The sequence below is a fragment of the Mixophyes fleayi genome, chromosome 5 (assembly GCF_038048845.1).
Source record: "Mixophyes fleayi isolate aMixFle1 chromosome 5, aMixFle1.hap1, whole genome shotgun sequence".
In the NCBI taxonomy this organism is placed as follows: Eukaryota; Metazoa; Chordata; class Amphibia; order Anura; family Limnodynastidae; genus Mixophyes; species Mixophyes fleayi.
The window spans coordinates 202,420,319-202,443,169 of NC_134406.1; the positions used below are offsets into that span (position 1 = coordinate 202,420,319).

The 22,851-nt window shown below is 42.8% G+C and overlaps 1 protein-coding gene across 1 annotated transcript; it reads right to left on the reverse strand.

Annotated features, from left to right (window-relative positions):
* Positions 1-585: 585 nt before the first annotated feature.
* On the reverse strand, positions 586-14,847 carry TUBB6 (tubulin beta 6 class V). Its single transcript, XM_075213276.1, has 4 exons — positions 14,647-14,847; positions 10,898-11,006; positions 7,610-7,720; positions 586-1,942 (listed from the first exon to the last, which is right to left on the reverse strand). The coding sequence occupies exons 1-4, from the start codon at positions 14,701-14,703 to the stop codon at positions 879-881; spliced, it is 1,341 nt and encodes a 446-aa protein (XP_075069377.1). The 5' UTR covers positions 14,704-14,847; the 3' UTR covers positions 586-878.
* Positions 14,848-22,851: the final 8,004 nt, after the last annotated feature.

The following is a 22,851-nucleotide window of genomic DNA, read 5'->3' on the forward strand; positions in this document are numbered from 1 at the left end:
ATATAGCAGACAAGTAAAAGAGTAAGGCAATGCTTGGTAGGGTAAACATACTCTCAAATACATGCATTGCTATCAGGAATAACGTCTTTCAGGCCTAACCTGAAGAATCAGCAGACTGATCCCAAAATGTAGAACTGCTCATTGTTATTCCTCTACCCATTATTAAACACTGGTTTTTGTGCAGAAATGGGACAGCGTGTTTACATGTGTTTTCTGTATTATGTCTAATGAAACAATACCAGATTTTTGGAATATGCAAATTTCAGTTTAGCTGCAGTTCCCCAGCTCCAGCAGCTGTCGGCCATTACAATGTTATGGGATGGGGATTGGCAGAAAGCAGACATCACATCAGACCTAGTCGACATGTGAAAAGCAGGCGACTGTCAACTTTTTTGGGGGGGAGGTCAACATAATTTAAACTTGTACGATTTTCTTGTAAGAACATTGGACTGGTTTTTCCTACAGGCATGTTTGTATAATGGTTATTGCATTTAATTCCAACAATGCATGATTTTAAGGAGTTAAGTTTTCACATTGTATTGGTATGTCTTATTAATTGTGCACACATACATAATCCACACTTGCCAGCTGTGACTACTTTTTATTAAATGAGATCTCTTTTGCAAAGCTCATCAGTTTGTCTGCATTAAATACAGAAGGTAATAAAACATGTATATAAACATTTCTGAATATAGCATTATGCTACCATTCCAATTGTTTTTCCTGAAACTGGCCAGATCATGAAACCTTGTCCATACAAGTATTTTGATCTCCAAATGTAGTGCTACAACACTTGATAAACTTTCACAGTTAATGGTTTACTAGACAAAGATACTATTGTTGGATTTTAGAAGATCGATATTAGAAAACATTGTGTTTCACTCGTGGATTTCTTCTTCATCTTCTTCAAATGTTTCCTCACCGTCATTGGCTGTAGCTTCTTGATACTGTTGGTACTCTGACACTAGGTCGTTCATGTTGCTTTCAGCCTCTGTGAATTCCATCTCATCCATTCCTTCCCCAGTAAACCAGTGTAGGAAAGCCTTTCTTCTGAACATGGCAGAAAACTGTTCTGAGATTCTCTTAAATAATTCTTGAATGGCTGTGCTATTCCCAATGAATGTGGAGGCCATTTTCAGACCTCTTGGTGGTATGTCACACACTGCCACCTTGACATTGTTGGGGATCCACTCTACAAAGTAACTGCTGTTTTTGTTTTGGACTGCTAACATCTGCTCATCTACTTCCTTCATGGACATTGGACCTCTGAAGACCGTAGCCACAGTTAGATATCGGCCATGGCGTGGGTCACAAGCTGCCATCATGTTCTTGGCATCAAACATCTGCTGGGTAAGTTCAGGCACAGTAAGTGCTCTGTATTGTTGGCTTCCTCTAGCAGTTAGCGGTGCAAAGCCGGGCATGAAGAAATGAAGGCGTGGGAATGGGACCATGTTTACAGCAAGCTTTCGAAGATCTGCATTGAGTTGGCCTGGAAACCGTAGGGAAGTAGTTACTCCACTCATTGTTGAAGACACTAGATGGTTGAGATCTCCATAAGTAGGTGTGGTGAGCTTCAAGGTACGGAAGCAAATGTCATACAAAGCTTCATTGTCAATACAATACGTTTCATCTGTGTTTTCAACTAGTTGGTGCACAGATAAGGTGGCATTGTATGGCTCTACAACTGTATCGGAAACTTTAGGGGAGGGCATGACACTGAATGTGTTCATTATCCTGTCAGGATATTCTTCCCTTATCTTGCTTATGAGAAGTGTGCCCATACCAGAGCCTGTCCCCCCTCCGAGGGAGTGAGTAAGCTGGAATCCTTGCAGACAGTCACAATGTTCACATTCCTTTCTGACTACATCCAGAACTGAATCTACCAGCTCTGCACCTTCGGTATAATGTCCCTTTGCCCAGTTATTCCCAGCTCCAGTTTGACCTATAACCAAAAAATGTTCATAAAATGAGAAGTCTGTCTTCAATAAACTATATTTAACAGTACTTTGAACAATATATTCTACTGTAACTGTGGAATGTAAAAAAAAACAAAACAGTAATATTGTAACTTTTTGCTGCACTGTGGGTTCCTGAGATTGTGAAACAATGGATCATATCATATTGAAGTAATTGTTATAGGAATGTTCCCAATGTCTGCTGCATGACTGATGCATACACACAGATAAAAACACAGATAAAGACATGTAAAACCCAAGTGTGACCAAGGAACTTTTTGGTATTAATGGTAAACCTTGTATAGGGGCTCATGTAGACTTGGGCATAAGTCACCTCTTTTAAATTCTTTTGCGTAAAATCCGAATTTCCATACTACACATGCGCACCGTCCTTATTCAGGTTTGGCTGTATCTTGCACTCACATAGAACGCCTTACACTTTGTATCGGAGCATTAAGCAGGTGAGGGCAGTAAGGCGTGTTCCAGTAATTGCAACAAAATTAGACGTCTCCGCAGATACGGCTGTCAGCAGATGCTGACAGACCCCTGATACAAAGATCTGTGCTGTTGATGATGATCATCGGTATGGACTTTCTCTGTGTAAAGGTCCCAAAAGTGACGTAAGCACCAGCGATCATAGCCTGGGCTGGGTGGGACAAACAGTGTGGTGTCCCTGCAGCAGTCACAACCAGTACTAGACTATGACAGGCCGGGCAGGTCACACTATAACGGGGACCCCATACTTCAGATATCCCTGCTATAGTGTAACCAGCACACACTGTCATTGCCCCCCCTGCATTAGCAGTAAAAAGCTTAGGCTATGAGCTATGGTGTTTAGATTCATTACTCCAAGGACAAGGCCATACCATCTATCCCTGGCTTATCTGCATCAACTGACCTACTGTGTACCGACCCGGCTTGTCAGTTAACCCTTCTCTTGCTGAATCCCTGGCTTATCTGCACCATCTGATCTACTGTGTACCGACCCGGCTTGTCAATTAACCCTTCTCCTGCTGAATCCCTGGCTTATCTGCATTAGCTGATCTGCTGTGTACCGACCCGACTGGTCGGTTGGCCCCTCTCCTGCTGAGTCCCTGGCTTGTCTGCATCGGTTGGGCTGCTGTGTGCTGACCCGGCTTGTCGGTTGGCCCTTCTCCTGCTGAGTCCCTGGCTTATCTGCACCAACTGATCTACTGTATGCCGACCCGGCTTGTCGGTTGGCCCTTCTCCTGCTGAGTCCCTGGCTTATCTGCATCAACTGATCTACTGTGTGCCGACCCGGCTTGTCAATTAACCCTTCTCCTGCTGAATCCCTGGCTTATCTGCACCAACTGATCTACTGTGTACCGAATCGGCTTGTCAGTTAACCCTTCTCCTGCTTATTACCTGGCTCATCCAAACCGGCTGATTCACTGTGTTCCGACCCGGCTTGTCAGTTAACCCTTCTCCTGCTGAATCCCTGGCTTATCTGCACCAACTGATCTACTGTGTACCGACCCGGCTTGTCAATTAACCCTTCTCCTGCTGAATCCCTGGCTTATCTGCATCAACTGATCTACTGTGTACCTACCCGGCTTGTCAGTTAACCCTTCTCCTGCTGAATCCCTGGCTTAACTGCATATAAAACATTATTATTTTATATGCCATTATTTTGTTTTTCCTGATTGTACATTTACAAGTAACTACTTTTTACCTGTTATTATTCTACTATTTATATGCCTTTATCTTGTTTTTCCTGATTTTATATTTACCAGCAACTACTTTTACCTGTTATTATTCTTGCCTATTTCCATTGTCCTTATTACCTCTCCTACTATTATTCCTTGCCTTCCACGCCCTAATTGGTTATTGTCCTCCATCTTGCTATTGTCTCCCTGCTTATTCTTACCTATTATCCGCTGTCCTTATTATCTTACTGTTCTGCAATCATTCTTACCTGTTTTCATTGTCCTTATTATCTCACTGTACTGTTGTTCCATGCCCTCCACGCCCTAATTCGTTATTATCTTCCACCTTTTCATTGTCTTCCTGCCATTGTTCTTACCTGTTTTTCACTGTCCCCACTATCTCACTGTTCTGTTACTCTCTCTCCCTACTATGCCTCCCCGCTCTCACTCCATACCCATACTCTCCCCCCGCCCTCCCCCGCGCGCTGCTCATCTTGCTAACCTCATCCCCATTTCCCCCCTCTCCCTCTTTCTTCTGTGCCCTCTGGAATGCCAGATCCGTCCGCAACAAGCTGACTGCTATCCACGACCTCTTTCTATCCAACTGCTTTAACCTTCTTGCCGTTACTGAAACCTGGCTCTCTGATTCTGATACTACTTCCCCCGCTGCCCTCTCCTATGGTGGCCTCTCTTTCACCCACTCCGCCAGGCCTGGTGCCCGCCCAGGCGGTGGAGTTGGCCTCCTCCTCTCCTCCACCTGTACTTTTCGTGTCATTCCCCCTGAACCCTCCCTCTCCTTCTCCTCCTTTGAAGCTCACTCCATCCGCCTCTTATACCCCATCCACTTCCGCGTCACTGTCATCTACCGCCCCCCTGGCCCCACCTCCCTCTTCCTTGAAAACTTTGCTAGCTGGCTTCCTCACCACCTCTCCTCCGATCTCCCCTCGATCATTCTCGGGGACTTTAACATCCCCATCGACAACCCCACCTACCCTGCTTCCAGCAAACTGCTCACCCTCTCTTCCTCCCTTGGTCTCACCCAATGGACCTCCTCCTCTACCCACTGCCTTGGGCACTCCCTTGATCTTGTCTTCTCCTACCTATGTAGTCTCTCCAACTTCTCCATCTCTCCCTTTCCTCTATCCGACCACCATCTCCTCTCCTTCTCTCTCTCCTCTTCTCCTGCTCCCCTCCCCCTGCCCAAACCTACTCTGTCCATACGCAACCTCGATGCTCTTGACCTTGCCTCTCTGTCCTCCTCTCTCGATAACCTCCTTTCTCCCCTTTCCTCCCAGGCCTGCCCCAACCAGGCGGTCTCCCTCTACAATCACACCCTCACCTCTGCTCTGGACGCGGTCGCCCCTGCCCACTCCGTCCACACCCGTTGCTCCAAACCCCAACCCTGGCACTCCAAATTTACCCGCTTCCTCCAAAAATGCTCCCGTACCGCCGAACGTCACTGGAGAAAATCCCGCTCCCTGGCTGACTTCCTCCACTTTAAATTCATCCTTTCATCCCACAGCTCTGCCCTCTCACTCGCTAAACAATCTTTCTTTAAATCCCTCATCTCTTCCCAGTCCTCTAATCCCCGCCGCCTCTTCGCCACCTTCAGCACTCTCCTGGCCCCCTCCCCCCCCTCCCTCCTCCCAGACTGCCTCCGATTTCGCCTCCTTCTTCTCCTCTAAAATCGAGGCCATCCGACTTGAAATCTCCTCCTCCCCCCCAACCACCTTCCCTCCCACTCCTTCCGTCCCACCACCGGCGAGGAAGTCCACTCTCTCATTTCATCCTCCCCCCCACTACCTGTCCCCTAGATCCCATCCCCTCCCACCTTCTTCGCTCCCTTTCCCCCACCACCTGCTCCCACCTCGCTCACCTCTTTAATCTCTCCCTCTCCACTGGCATCTTCCCCTCCTCCTTCAAACATGCTCTCGTATCCCCCATTCTTAAGAAACCTAATCTCGACCCCACTTCTCTCTCGAACCATCGCCCCATATCTTATCTCCCTTTTGCCTCCAAAATTCTCGAGAGGCTAGTCTGCAGCCGTCTCACCTCCTCCCTTTCTGAATAATCCCTCCTTGATCCTCTCCAGTCTGGTTTCCGCTCCCTCCACTCCACTGAAACTGCCCTGGCTAAAGTCACCAATGACCTCCTCACTGCTAAAGCCAGGGGCCACTTCTCCCTTCTCATCCTCCTTGACCTCTCTGCAGCCTTTGACACCGTTGACCACCCCCTCCTCCTTCACACCCTCCAGTCTTTCGGCCTCTCCGGCCCAGTCCTGTCCTGGTTCACCTCTTACCTTACTCACCGATCCTTCTCTGTCACCACCTCTGGGTCTCTCTCCCCCCCGTCGACCCTTCCAGTCGGGGTCACTCAGGGCTCTGTTCTGGGACCCTTACTCTTCTCTCTATACACCTCCTCCCTGGGTGAACTCATCAGCTCCTTTGGCTTCAGCTACCACCTTTACGCTGACGACACTCAACTATAACTCTCCTCTCCTGATCTCTCTCCCTCCCTCCTCTCTAGGGTGTCCACCTGCCTCTCTGCCATCTCCTTCTGGATGTCCTCTCGATTCCTCAAACTTAACCTTGCCAAAACTGAGCTCATAGTTTTTCCTCCCTCTCATACCTCATTCCCTTCTGACCTATCCATCACTGTCGACAACACCTCTATCTCCCCTGTCCCCCAACTTCGCTGCCTTGGTGTCATCCTCGACTCCTTTCTCTCCTTTGGCCCCCACATCCTCTCTCTTGCTAAATCCTGCCGCTTCCAGCTGCGTAACATCGCTCGCATCCGGCCCTTCCTCTCCCAAGATGCCACCAAATGCCTTATCCACTCTCTGATCATCTTCCGCCTGGACTACTGCAACCTCATCCTCACTGGCCTCCCCCATTCTCATTTTGATCTCCTTCGATCTGCTCTTAACGCTGCCGCTAGGCTTAATTTCCTTTCTCGCGCTCCTCTTCTGTCTCCCCCCTCTACCTAGCACTTCACTGGCTCCCATTCCCCTTCAGAATCCTTTTTAAGCTCCTCACACTCACCTACAAGGCCCTTGCCAACTGCACTGCGCCCTACATCTCCACCCTCCTCTCTATTCAAGCTCCATCCCGCCCTCTCCGTTCTGCCTCTGACCGTCGCCTCTCTTCCCCCCTTATAACCTCCTCCCACGCGCATATCCAAGACTTCGCCCGCGCTGCCCCACTCCACTGGAACAAGCTCCCTCCCTCCATCAGAACTTCCCCAAATCTGTCCAGTTTCAAACGGGCCCTAAAAACCCACCTTTTTCTTAAAGCCTTTCTATCTCCCACTTAACTTCCTACCTTATCTTCTGCCTCCATCCCCCTACTCTCCCTCTCTCCCCTGTGTCTCTCTGTCTGTCCACCCCTCCCCTTAGATTGTACGCTCCTCTGAGCAGTGCCATCTCTCCTCCTGTTTCCACCACTTCTAACTCTGCTCTCCAGCTACTTAGCCCTCCTCCTCGAGGGTCCTCCACCCCATGTCCACTCTCGCTCCCTCCTCTCCCCTGGGGGTCTCCCTGTCTTCCGCGCCCTCCTTCTTGGGCCCCGTCATTTGCAGATCCTCCCTCCCCCTTCCCCGCCCTCTCTAGCTGTGCATTGAGTTTACTGAGTTGCTGTGCTTACTGTTTACTGTACTGTGCTGTCTCCCATTGTATTGTAATTTGTTTGTCTCTGTACGTCGCTGCAAGCGCCTTGTGGCGCCTTATAAATAAAAAAGAATAATAATAATAATAAATAGATTATCCCTTTGGGGACAGGAGAGCCCATAACAGTCCATCCAATAGAGCGCACATATGACAATTTTTATTATAGACATTTGATTCACACATAGATATTTTTAATGTCTTGGAAACGATTGCTAAGGGCGGTGAAACACTAACACAAAATGTTAGGTAAAGTGTGTGTGTGTGTGTGTGTGTGTGATGTTTTTATATTTTTAAATTCATACAATCCTACAAATTGCACTTACCAAAAATAAAATTGTCGGGTCTGAAGAGCTGTCCAAATGGGCCAGATCGTACACTATCCATGGTGCCGGGTTCCAGGTCCACTAACACGGATCTTGGCACATATTTCTGAGCTGTACGGACATAGAAGGTGAAAAATACGCCATGAGATCCCATTTCCATATGACTGTACATTTATCCCTAAACATTTCAAGATTAGGAAATTGGATAATATACATGTATACACATTAACAAAGTTTCTATATAATTAGATGTAAAGTCCTTATTATATAAATTGTTTCATGAAATGTATTTTATTATTCATTAAACTGTATTCAATGCAAATCCAGAATCACAAAGGTAATTATCTAGAGTCATTTTATCAATTCCATATTTAAAAGAACCCTATGCTAAAACATACATCAAGCAGAAATGAATGAACAGCCTAGAACCCAACCCGCTCAGTTCATAATCTGTGGAACAGCATTAAATAGTGTTCCTGTTGTACGCTGATGGGCGGATAATTCAATTCAATTTAATAACACTTCGGTGTCCGGTCGGACTTAACTCCATCATGCAGTAAGACAGGAAAAAACATGCATAATAAAAATCCTTGAAAATGAATCCTTTAGCAGAGGCATAGGCCCGCTCACTGCTCCGGAGGCCCCCCATTTTCTCTTCTGAGCCTTTTTTATACGTGTATTATTTTCCACAAGAAGCTTTATTTGGTTTAGCTCTTTTAGATGCCTTTTTAAGCATTTCTATCTGTTTCTTTGTGATGAAATACTAGGTGTATAGTGCACAGTCCAGAGAGCAAAAAACAGTTCCATTTTTAGACTTGAAACTGACATTCATGCATACCAATGTTCCCGTCGCCGCATGTAAACAGATCTGTTTTACTAGCAGGTCTGTAATATACACAGAACACTTCATATATCTATGGTAGGCACCGTCTATACGTATGTATAAAACGTCACAGGAATGAGTAATAGTGAAGTGATCACATCTTGGGGGTAAATGTATCAAGGTGAGAGATTCCTGGCGGCTTTGTAAAACCAATCAGATTCTAGCTGTCATTTATTTAGTACATTCTACAAAATGATAGCTAGAATTTGATTGGTTGCTATAGGCAACATCTCCACTTTCCAAACCCGCCGGAAAACTCTCAGCTTGATACATTTACCCCTTGGTGTTTCTACACAGTCTGAACTTACTTACAAATCACTCTGATATGTTACAGAATTATGCTGCTGTAGTCCTGCAGAATGACCAAGTAATGCCACCTCCATGGAAATGGAGCTAATGCAACACTTTTCAGACTGGTTAAAGCCCCACTGGAAAATATTGCAATGTTTGATAAAGTATTATAGGTATGTTTTAACACATTATTTGTTTAAATCTTATTTACCTGGTGATCCTTTCAGTAATGGTAAAATAACCAAGCATTTCCTTTATACGTATAATATTCCACTGTCCACTGTGGTATTAAATTTTAAGTCCCATAAGTATTGTGGTATCTTAAAGGAAAAAGCAGGCAGCATAACTACTTTTAATAGATTGTAAGCTTGTGAGCAGGTCCCTCTTACCTCTCTGTCTGCATGTATTACCCAGTATTGTATTATAACTGTTTGCTCCTAATTGTAAAGCGCTACGGAATCTGCTGGCGCTATATAAATAAATGTTGAGGATGATGATGAATGGTTATGTAAAAAAAACACCATTTAATGCTGTGCTCCACTGAAAAACAATATAAACTGCATACATCCACAATCCCAGTAGAATTATTTCTATATAAACAGAACCAGAAAAATAGTACAAGCTACTGACGGGCGTATTGTTTAGCCTGTAATAACCACACATACTTTCTTTTGGGACCAAATACAGTAAAACAATTATTGCATGTGTTTCCTAAGAAATAAAGTAATGTAGTACAAAATTCGGTTTAATGTCTATAATTACCATATGACTCTTACACTGGGTGCTGAAATGTATTAGTCAGGATTGTTTAACTGAAACAGTTGACAAAGTAGTTTTTTCTGCACAGAGCCGATGAGAAGAGAAGCCAAAAAATGTGAGCTCAGTGTTAGGCCTGTAGGAGCACAGCCAAAGTAAATACTGCTGAGAGTAACGGTATTCACTGTGAAACACATTGCAAGTGTCAGACAGCATTTTTTGAAAAAATCATCCAGTAAAAGGAATTATTGGTGTTCACAGTTTGAATGAACAGCAGTTAATTTATGTATAAATCGTTTTGATAGCTAGATTAAATCTTTATTTAAATCGTAGGGGCCACTTAGTAACAGACTTTACATACCCGGGTATTAAGAATGTTTGTATTTAGAGATCAGTATGACTAATGCACGTTAGTGTTGCAGGTATGAATTTACTACTCAAACTGAAGAATGGGGAGGATTTTATGGACTATCCATCCAATGGGGCATATTCAATTGGCCGCGTTACTGTTCAAAAGTAACGTGGCGCACTATTACCGTAATAACTGTAATAGTGCGCGTAATTACCGTTATTACGGTACCTTTAACGCTGGTTTTCTGCTCGCAGCTCAGGGTTAGAATTACCGTAATAACAGTAATACTTTTAGCGCCGCGTTACTTTCGCGAGTAAGGTGGCTAATTGAATATATCCCAAAGTATTAAAAGTCATTAAATAGCCTGTATCAAAAAATATTAACACCCCCCCTTCACCGGCATATTCGTCCAGGAGAAGCTTCGCGGCTCTAACAATTAGCATGTTAATCATCAACATCATCATCAATATTTACAGGTTGTTGTATGTAAATAGACCCAGCACACATGCTAGAGAGCCCGGTCAGCCTGCTAATAATGGTCACTGGCACCCTCCTTCTGCACATCAATGCTCTACACCCCGGCCATGGAGCAGTGGGCAGAACACTGCTTATCTCTTCCTCTCCAAGGGGAGGAGAAACTTTTTTTCCTGCAATTGTTTGTACTAAACAAAGTAGGACTTGTCAAGAGACGTATGTGTACATTATTCTTCTAACTTGTGTCATGGTTATTTAAACAAATAACGTATGCCACAGTCTGGGGTGATTACAAGATTAATATTAAAGATGTACATCATGTATGTATTAAAGGTACACAACCTGCTAATAAATATAAGTTATTTGGAAACTGATGAGTGGGCACACATGGAATTTCTGAATATGTAAGACTCCTATTCTGCACTATGTGTATGGTGATATGTGTGTGTACAGTGGTGCACATAGCAGTACTGACACAGTCCATCTGCTCAGTCTATATGATTGTACCCGATGCTGCTTATGATGTACTCACAGGATGATTCATTGTAGTACACGTTAATCCTCTCAAGCTGTAGCGCTGAATCACCGACATAGCTTCCTGCTGGATCGATGCCATGCTCGTCACTGATCACTTCCCAAAACTTGGATGGAAGAAGAATAAGAACGGAGAGGAAACATCCAGGTTAGAACATGAGAAGACAATTTCTACATTATCTCTACAGTAAATATCATCCTGGAAAATTCCATAACTCTGTGGCACTTTCTCAGCACCTCCTCCATTTATACATACTTTGGGAAGCAAGAAATGCTATTAATGAAATGGCGAAGGAATTTACCAATGCTGAATTTAATTAATACATGTTCCTGCCGAAGCAACGTTATTATTATTTTTTATCATAATCTATACATGTGAAAAGAATCTGACAAGCTTAATACAATACATAAAATATTGTATATGTTAATGAATGATACTAATTAGTCCTAATTGAGGGCATCTTTTGTATGTCACATATCTGGGCATTAACCTTTTCACAAGGCTCAGGCTGAGGGTCCGTTCCATTTGTCCCATTGTCCCTATTCATCATTAGACCCCACTCATACTAATCAGGGTAACTACATTGTCCTATGAGAAGATATACAAGTCCAGCTGTTTCTCACCTGGAAATCACTGCTGTAAATAAAAGTCAAACTACACTGACAACATACAGTGCTGTGTTTACATACAGTGTTTAGGGGCATATTCAATTGTTGGCGGTTTCCACCGCGGAAAAAGTATTACCGTTATTACTGTAATACTAAGCCGGATTTCAGCTCGCAGCAGCTTCTCCAGCGAGAAAAGTACCGTAATAACGGTATTTACGCGTACTATTACTGTAATGACGGTAATAGTGCGCGCACCGCGTTACTTTAGGCAGTAACGCCAACAATTGAATATGCCCCTTAATGTCTAATGCTAGGGGTCAGATTACAACTTATTCATACAAGTCATTTTTTCATGTTCAACTTTGTACTAAACCCACTTTTTCTTTCAGGAAGGAAACACTAATTGCAGTCACATGACCTGTCTGACACACACACTTGATCATCATTGTTTTTTTTTTACTTGTTGCACAGTGAAATGTGCAGCATCAAAGCAAAACTAGAGAGAAGCACCTAACACTGTATGTAACCAGCTTTATCTTATTGCAGGTTCTAAGCCCCTCATTCTACCAATGTCAATGAGTGTCCCTTACAACAATAAGTATAATACATGTCCAATAACATACTCCCTACTGTAAATTATATGGATATTAGAAGTCACCAAGGAGTTTTGGAACAATATAAAATGGTAAGGCTGCAGGAAATGAAAGGGTTTGTTATTCTTTATAATATCCAAGTTTCCCTAATGAAAACTGAAGTGATGACATTAGAACTCACTGTTTATACAGATATTATTTACCAGAGTTTATACATACATTAACATCACGTGTGTATTATATAAATATTATCTACGCAGAGTTTTGATTTATTAGTACAGATTGGTCAGCACAACCAGTAATGAAACACAGCAATGTAATTATCAGACTGCCAGCTGGAATTTTTATGGCAGATTTTTGACATGATATTTTGAAGCAGTGACAAATGTGGTGACTGTGATAGGGCAGTTAGTGTGAGGTGGGTGCACAGCAGCTGGTGGCATTCCTGGCATAGCAGAAGCACCCAGGACACTCCCTGCTCTGAATGCTACATGGGGACATTGTGGGGGCTTTTCAGGATTCCGAGAGGATGAGAGAGACATTTTCCTGCTAAAAGCACAGAGCCCAGACACATCCTGAGTTTGGATCACAACTGGATATCGATATCTATATAAATTAATACCCCTTGGCACTCTCCCAAGAACTGTTTATTAACTAATTTGTTTCACACGTTAAAATGCCTAGTATTGTCCATAGCTATCTCCAAGCAGGGATTCAGGGTCTCCCATATTCTTGTACGCTAAGCTGTGCTTCAGTCATACCTCATAAGGCCACTTACCTGTACCTTTGCTGTTATTTTATTTGACTCCAGGGGGTATATTTACTAAACTACGAGTTTGGAAAAGTGGAGATGCTGCCTATAGCAACCAATCAGAGTCTAGATAGCATTTATCTAGTACATTTTACAAAATGCTAACTAGATATCTGATTGGTTGCTATTGGCAACATTGACACAATTTCAAACCCGCAGTTTAGTAAAATATACCCCCAGGGGTAATATATAAAAAATTACAACAAATTGTCTGCTATAGTACATTACATTTTCCTCATATATTTGTGTGGCTTTGATATGTGTTTCTTGTAAAACACATTATATGATACTTGTATATTATTTATTTATTGTGTACAAAGAGGAAGTCAGTCAGACAAGCACAATATGTGGTCCTAACCCATAACAGAAAAAAGAACTAATATGCCATATTGCAATTCTATATCTGCATTATCCAAATAACTGACAATGTAATAGCTGTAAGAGTCCTACTTCCAGGGACAGGCTAGGCTGGGAGGCATCTGCCTCCTGGGCCGGTCCCATAGTGGGCTACCTTGGGCTGGGTCACTCAGCCACCTGCATTTTTTTCTCTTTAAACTGTTCCTAATAGGTTGCTGGATCAAGTCTTGCCCACCGGGCTTAAATTTGCCAGCCCTCCCCTGCCTACTTCAATACTAAAAGCAAAATGATACTGAGGAATATGTTTGGACAATAATACACAACACAAAAATATATATTTTCTCTTAAAATCTTCAATAACTTTCACTTACACCATGCACTAAATTAGATTAAATAATACATATTCTATCAGAATCTAGAGGATCAAATTGTATATTTGTGTGACATGTCTGGTAGATGATGTTGTCACCTAGGGCCTGATTCATTAAGGATCTTAACTTAAGAAACTTCTTATTTCAACCTCCTGGACAAAACCATGTTACAATGCAAGGGGTGCAAATTAGTTTTCTGTTTAAATACTGTCTGTTTTTTCATGTAGCACACAAATACTTGATAGCTTATTTGTACACTGAAATTTAAAGTTGATATGTGTGTGCTACATGAAAAAACAGTCAGTATTTAACTTATGTGCAAAACAGAATACTAATTTGCACCCCTTGCATTGTACCATGGTTTTGTCCAGGAGACTGAAATAAGAAGTTTCTTATGTTAAGATCCTTAATGAATCAGGCCCCCAGTGTTTATCCAGGGTGACAGCAGTCCTGGCCATTCTAAAACTGTACACCCTGGTATTTATCCTACTGTTATATGTAAATCAAATGCTTATAATAAAAATAATATTTCTTAGAAGAGGCATGGACTAAGGTGCAGTGATATATTACTTATGGAGCAATGATACATTGGAATGTAGTGTGTCTCTCAGTCTCAGAGGGACGTGACTGTGATTCCCCCAGTGCCTGTTCCTTGTATGGACACAGCTCACGATCACTTTTATTCTTTGTATCAGGAACAGGAAACTTACTTTGGAGTTAATAAAATGGAGGTCGGTGCTGACAGACACACCCAATAAGTAATCTAGAATAAGTTCTCATCCACATCAATAAGATACACGGTCCGTGCTCCCGACTCTCTGGGTAAGGACCAAGTACTACTCTGACATTTGATCATTAGTGTTAATAGAACATATAACCCAACCTCATCCACACATAAAGTTTAGCATGTCACATCACATACATTACTTCTGCCGCCTGCTGCTTACTAAATGTACACAAAAAGTCCATTAGCAGTCAGGAATGTGGTATCAATGTCTTTCGTTACCTTGGTTCCGATCTGATTTCCGCACTGACCGGCCTGGATGTGCACGATCTCCCTCATGGTCTCTGGCTGTGTCCTGAGTCTAAACCGTTGGATCTGTGTGGATGATGAGTTCACAGTGTGTCTGATCCTCCTGCTTGCTGAATATCTCCAACCACCTCACACGCTGGGGACAGCCTACATTGGGCTGGATCACAGAGTGAATGGAATGGCTCTTGGCATAGTCAGAACAATGGGTGGAGATTTGGGCAGTGTCAATTCTATAAAGAGCCCAGAATGGAACCAAATATGTTATCTTTTCAGAACATAAACGAAAGTTCAGGCTTCTGCATAATGAAATAATGAATCAGATAGAACAGAAATTAGAGTTTATAAAATACATAACCATACCATTGTTTTCTAGTTCTGGGGAATAACAACTTTCAACCCTGGACAATATATTAGTTTTAGCCTTAATCATTTTAATTATTATCTTTTTGTTGTCTCATAGCAATAGCTTTATGTTATCTAATATGATTGCATCATGACAACAATTATTGTATTTGTGGGCACCTTTAGACCTCATATCCACTTGCATTAAGTTGCATGCATATTTTAACACTAATACAATGCTAGTTGGCTTCACAGATCTGACAGTGGAGTCCATTGTTTCCAAGGTCAGCCTACCCTATAGCGTTTTTGCTTGCGCTCGGGTGTGTTGCTTTAGCGTTTAGTACGATTTTTGCTTCTTTCAGTGCGTTTAATGTAAGTTAAATACATTGAGGTAAATGGAGTGTCACTCCCAGTCACCTCCCAAACACAAATAAAAATACTAGTTAACAACTGAATGTCAAACGCTTTTCACTTGACATGTACTTTCACTGGCATTTGATCTTAAGCTTTTAACTGCAAATCAAACACTAGTGGTTTCCTGGCCATACTCTTTTAAACCTCTGACAATTCCTTTTCAGTTCCATACACTGAAGGTCTGATTTATCAAGGAATGAAAAGTTAACGTAATTTGTATTTTTAAAATCAGGCAGAAATTGCACGCACATACACCTGCATTCAAGTATAAGCGGATTTCCAGAAACGTTTCCAGTTAAATACGGTTATAAGTATGCCCGACTATTCGGCACTTGCCGTATGCAGACAGACACAATATAGTGCAGGATACGGATAATGCATATGTGCAATATAAAGTCCCATCAGAATGCACAGGAAAAAAATACATTAACACATGTGAATAATATAATCAATAATAATAAATACTTTGAACACATTTTTTTTTTTACATGAAATAAGTGTCTCTGGATGTTATTATTGCCTACTGTACATAAGATGTATTTATACAGCTGGTCTTAGTTGTAGACACATGTTCTAGCATGCATACGTGACCGTCATCACTATCAATCGGCACTTACACCCAACCTGTAGCTGGTGCAAGTGATATGGCTAAAAATCATGTACCTCAGAAATGCCCAGAGCATGAATCGTTCAAATGTGTGTGTGCTCAATCTTTTCACGCCCTTACTGTACATTCAATACATGGATACGCCCCTTTCCCCCCTCGTTCCGATGTCGTAGGCTGACGGAATTGTCGTTTGTGTTCAAAGACTAATTGCATGCACTTTCGTTCAGTCCATTTCTGAGCATGCACAGAACAATTTTACACAAAATGCAGCACTAATGGCTGGGACTTATGTTCTTAGATTACGTCCATGACTGTCTGATCGCTACTATTTTAAGGCACAATGATGATGTCATAAGCACATCAGAATATACTTAAGCATTCAGCTATGCAGAACAATCTGTGATAATGTAAAACAAGCAGTGTAGCACATTGACTTCAGGAAAATGTTATCTATTAATTTTTTACTCATGAGAAAAGAGATACAGCAATTTATAAACAAGACAACACCCATAATTCAGATTTAGTCAGACATCTAAATTAGAAGATTATGGGTGAGTTTGATATCATAACTAATTATACTGTTTTGAAGAAAAAATAGGACTAAGAACAGTAATGACAATTTCTGTATGAGTACTGTACTCTGTATTATAAACAATGGCAATCCCTACATCTGAACTCAACTATATAATGATAACATTGTCTTGAAAGTAGATGCTACTCCCTAGTGAAGACATTTTTCCAGAGGGTGTATCATAAGTCATATAATTGTATACAAACATAAACAGGACCATTAATAACCTGCCCCTAGTTCTCTGCTAAAATCGTTTACTTTAAAACACAAGCACTGTAAATCTTGGGCTATGTGTTGCTCCATCTGTGATAAAGAACAGATCGTATATTAAAAAGACAAACAAAAAATAAACTCCAAGAGAAGCTAAAAAACTATAAACAGATAGGGCAGAAAGTAGAGGCTAAAGTGCACTCTTGGACAACCAGCCATAGACAATCACTTTTAAGGTTGCTATACGCCTGTCATTTGGAGGAAGATATACTTATAGAAAGTACACAGCACTCTTTAAAAAAAAAAAATAAAGCTGTCATGTTTGTTAAGGAACTGGAGCTTACTATTCTGCATAATTATGGAAACTCATGATTCTGAATGTATTACATTACATAACACTGACGTCTATCTCTACCTGTATCTACACATTGTATAGGCCTTTTGTGAGGTGCTAAATGCGCTGGAACACCAGCTCTCAGCTTATTGAAAAGTTAAAGAAGAATTCAACTCAAAGCTATAATTGAAGTAAAGAACTCTTCCCCAAGTGACAGAATGGTGGAATCACATGTTCCAGAGTAATATACCTTTACCATCACAGATATAAATCCATACTCCAAGGCTGGATACCCTGGAGATGTTTAAATGAAGGCAACATTTAGTGAAGTGTGTGAATAATGCTGACTGGATGGTGTCCCCAAACCATGGGAATGGACCATGGTAAATGAGGGACACAGAGTATATTAAAAGCAAAGGCTTCCACGTAGGTGTGGCACATTCATAAATTGAACAAATAACATACCACCATGATCAGGGTTCAGTCATCAAAAAAATGTTGCCCTGCTGGTTGCATAAAATTATGGATAGCAAGAGGAGATCTGAGTGATCAAGGGGTAAATGTATCATACTCTGGTTTCTTGAACTTGCGGGAGTTCGGCGAGATGACAGCTAAAATTTAAAGCGGCGCTGCCTTGTAAAGGGAAACTTGCCTTTACAAGGTATTGTGATACCTCTGTATTACATCAAAATGCAATTCAGTTGACTGCAAATTTCAACCGGTGACACAAGCTGCTGGTTTCATCAAAAATAGTCTGACAAGAACTCCACAGAGCAGGATATAGTCAGGTTGCTGTAGATTAATTGCTCATCACAACTAGAAATACATGCTTGCAAGTTCAGTGGTGCAAATAACACAGGAAATGGACTACCGAGCAGTGGAGGAAGGTGACATGATCAGATGAATCATCCTTTACCATGTTTTTTTGGCATACATAGGAATGAACGCTTGTTTCTACAGTGAAGGGTTCTGGTGGCTCCATAATGTAGTGGAGCACATTTTTCTGGCACTGAGGTGCAGTTATTCCCTTAGAATGCAAGGTCGGTGTTAATTGCTATTTAATGGTTCTGAGTGATCATCTTCAGCCCATGTTGCAGTGTTTATTTCTGAAAGTAAGGGTGACTTCCAGGATGACTATCCTAGAAGACACTCCTCCCATCCCCAGTGCACATGCCATTGCCCAATGGTTGGATGAACATGGCACAGATGTTGTCCATATACCATGGCCTCCTCAGTCACTAGATATGAATCCAATAGAGCATATGTGGGATATTCTGAAACAATGCTTAAGACCACATTATTTACCACCATCGACTAGATGTCAGTTGAGTGACTTTCTGGTGGAAGGCGGGTGATGAATCCATTCAGCAGAATTCCAGACTTCAGAACCCTCTGTTCCACAATACATACAGGTCATATTGGCTGTACATGATGCCCAATGTCTTATTAAGTAACTTTATATAATTGGTGCAATTTTTTGGTATATTTTGTCTGAAATAAATTGCGTTGCACACATAAAGGGATTTCAGGGTGTATTTGTGATATGCTGCTTAGCTATCATTGTGGCACCAGCAGTCTTATAATAAATGTAATTTACTGTACAAGTTGTGTGAGATAGGTGAGGTTAAGAGCATGAGATTATGTTTAACATGATCAGCATACCAAGGGAGCGAGATTGTAGACCATTAAGTAATTCAAAATGGGCAAATTGATTCAACGGAATAGATAAATCTGTACATATTGCTTAGATTCAGCATGGCCAAATTAATTTGTAAATTTTTCACCAAAAACTCAGAGATTAGAAATCCATAATTAAATTAATTGAAGTCAATATAAAATGGAAGAGACAATCACAAAGCAACAACCTCCATCAGTGGGGATTATAAAGTGGTGCACCGTCACCACCTGTTTTTTGGTCTTTTCTTTTGTTTGCTTTTTTCATTATTTTTTTTAATTTTAATTCCTTGGATGGCATGGCAAGGTGACCTAATCTGTCCCCTCAGGATGATTGTGGGCATAATGTGTAACAAGGGAAGATGTGGGGTCATAATGGGATGAAGGATATGTCAGATGTGTATAATGAGGGATGTGCTCACCCATGGTGTACCTAATCCACCATTCATGACCATAATCACCATCAATCAGTCACCATTGCATGACCATAACCTTATAATACGGGCAGAATCTTGTGACAGCATGTGCCACAGCTGAAGCCAGCAGATAAGTATTGAGCTCTTTACTGAACTTTACCACTAATGGTGGACATCACTGTTATTATTTATTAACATTTATTTATGTGGCACCAGCATAATCTGCAGCGCTTTACAATTGAGAACAAACACAGTAATAAAAAAATACTGGGTTTTACAGATAGAGAGGTAAGGGGGCTATCAATATATATCTTACTCGCATTCAGGGGTGCCAAGAGGGGGGGGTGGTGCAAAGTACCAGGGCCTGCCTTGGGTCCCGGCTTACCTGTGTAGTAAGAGGAGCCGCCAACCTCATGTAGCCACGCCCCTTAGGTGACTATGGGAGGTGCCCCAAGAAGTTGCTGTACCAGGCCATCAAATTCTTCTAGGCAGCCCTGCTGACACTTACTGATACTGGGGAATTCTTTAGACATTAGTTGTATTGATCATCTTACTGGCCATTACCACTTCTGGGCACTCTTATGGATTTTAGACTAGACAATAATTACTAGACAGATATCTTTGGCACCTTACTGGCCATTTCCACTACTGGGCGCCTTTTTGGACATTATTAGTAATTGGCTTCTTAATGGCAATTGCTGCTCCTAGACACTTACTGGGCACCATTATTAATGGGTATATTACTGGCATCAGCCCCACTGGGCTTCTTATCAGCTATTAGTACTAATGGCCGTCTTAATGGCTATTACTGCGTCTGACGGTCATGTTACTAGGCAGTAATAGATATTACTGGCACCGATGGTCATGTTGCTAGGTAGCAATGGATATTACTACCACCGACGGTCATGTTACTAGGTAGCAATGGATATTACTGCCACCGACGGTCATGTTACTAGGCAGCAATGGATATTACTGCCACTGGCGGTTATGTTACTAGGCAACAATGTATATTACTGCCACTAACTGTCATGTTACTAGGCAGCAATGGATATTACTGCCACCGACGGTCATGTTACTAAGCAACAATGATTATTACTGCAACCGACGGTCATGTTACCAGGCAGCAATGGATATTACTGCCACCGTCGGTCATGTTACTAGGCAGTAATGGATATTACTGCCACCGACAATCATGTTACTAGGCAGCAATGGATATTACTGCACCGACGGTCATGTTACTAGGCAGCAATAGGTATTACTGGCACCGACGGTCATGTTACTAGGCAGTAATAGATATTACTGGCACCAACGGTCATGTTACTAGGCAGTAATGGATATTACTGCCACCGACGGTCATGTTACTAGGCAGAAATGGATATTACTGCCACCGACAATCATGTTACTAGGCAGCAATGGATATTACTGCCACCGACGGTCATGTTACTAGGCAGCAATGGATATTACTGCACCGACGGCCATGTTACTAGGCAGTAATGGATATTCAGGGCTGCCAAGAGGAATTCAGGGCCCGGGTACAACAAACTCATGGGGCCCCCCCATAGTTGAGTAAGCCCTAAAAAATTTTTGCGCCGCCGTGACGCGGGTTTGGTCATACATTCAGGGGCGTGTCAATGCGCCATTGGGGCGTGGCTAGCCTAACGACGGTGCAAAAATTTTCGGGAATGTGGTCATACATTTGGGGCCGTGGCAATGCACCGTTGGGCGCATAGCTAGCACATCAAAATCACTAGGTCCTGAATTCACCACAGCGTCACATATGTCCAAGCACTCCTGACTTTTAAGACATCCAGCACCACAGTGTAGTATACAAAGAATGCAGTGTGTACACAAACAGTTCAGTCTTGGCCTGCGCCCACTGGGCTCACCAAACATTGGCATTGTCCCTACTAGAATCACAACATTTCACACACTATGCTGCTCTGTCCTACCTGTTCTTCTCACTTTCTCCACCCGAGGCTGCTGGTTTCTTTAGTTGTGGCTTGCCTGGATCTTGGAATGTAGAAGGACCTATTTGGGAAAAAAATGGCTACATTTAGAAAATTTCAGTCAGACGCAGCGTTAAATCAATAGCACCCACGATTAATAATTAGGCCTTCCTCCAGCCCCAACATTAAAATAATAGAATTCACATGTAATAAATAAACCTATTTCCCGTCATGCAAACAGCCTAGCAATACCTATTTCCCGCAACCATCACTGCCATTAAATAATTCATAGTCACATTTAATAAATAGACCTCATCCTCCCCAAACTCACCTCCACATTCAATAGGCCCCAAATCACCCCATCTTAAATTAATAATCCCCACTATTAAATTGCCTCACCATCACCCTACAAACAAAATAGCGCCCATTAATTAGCCACCACCTACCGCACACACACTACATTGCAACAAGCCCCATCACAACTACACTGCGCCCTCCATGCTGCTTTCCCCCCTTTTTATTCACTCTGTGCCTCTTTGCCCCTTTTTTTTATAACTCTGTGCCTCTCTGCCGCTGTTTTCCTCCTCTGTGCCTCTCTGCCCCTGTTTTCCTCCTCTGTGCCTCTCTGCCCCTCTTTTCCTCCTCTGTGCCTCTCTGCCCCTCTTTTCCTCCTCTGTGCCTCTCTGCCCCTCTTTTCCTCCTCTGTGCCTCTCTGCCCCTCTTTTCCTCCTCTGTGCCTCTCTGCCCCTCTTTTCCTCCTCTGTGCCTCTCTTTTCCTCCTCTGTGCCCCTCTTTTCCTCCTCTGTGCCCCTCTTTTCCTCCTCTGTGCCCCTCTTTTCCTCCTCTGTGCCCCTCTTTTCCTCCTCTGTGCCTCTCTTTTCCTCCTCTGTGCCTCTCTTTTCCTCCTCTGTGCCTCTCTTTTCCTCCTCTGTGCCCCCTTTTCCTCCTCTGTGCCTCTCTTTTCCTCCTCTGTGCCCCTCTTTTCCTCCTCTGTGCCCCTCTTTTCCTCCTCTGTGCCCCTCTTTTCCTCCTCTGTGCCTCTCTTTTCCTCCTCTGTGCCCCTTTTTTCCTCCTCTGTGCCTCTCTTTTCCTCCCCTGTGCCTCTCTTTTCCTCCTCTGTCCCTCTCTTTTCCTCCTCTGTGCCTCTCAGTTTCTTTCCTTACCTTTTGTCAGCTTCTTTCTTTTCTTCTCTTCTCTTCTGTCTTCTCTTCTTTCTTCTTCTTTGGTCTTGTCAGGCTGCGGCGCTCCTCACTGACTGACTGCCGGGCGTGACTTGATGACGTCACGCCCGACAGTCAGTGTGAATGGAGAAGACAGGAGAGGAGGGACGCGGCGCCGCGGTCACGTGAGTATTGATTGTTTTTTTTTTTTTTTTATTTCTTATAGCTCCCCCCACCAACGCCCCCCCCTCCCCCTACCCCGCGGGAATTTTTTTTTTAAAAAAATAAAAATACGCAAAATACAAAAAAATAAAATAAAAAAAAAAAATGACAAAAAATAGCAGCAAGGGCCCGGCCCGGGCCCCCTGGCATGGCCGGGCCCGGGTAAAATGTACCCGCTCCCCCCCCCTCTCGGCGGCCCTGTGGATATTACTGCCACCAACGGTCATGTTACTAGGCAGTAATGGATATTACTGCTACTGATGGCAAACTGACGCTCCTTAC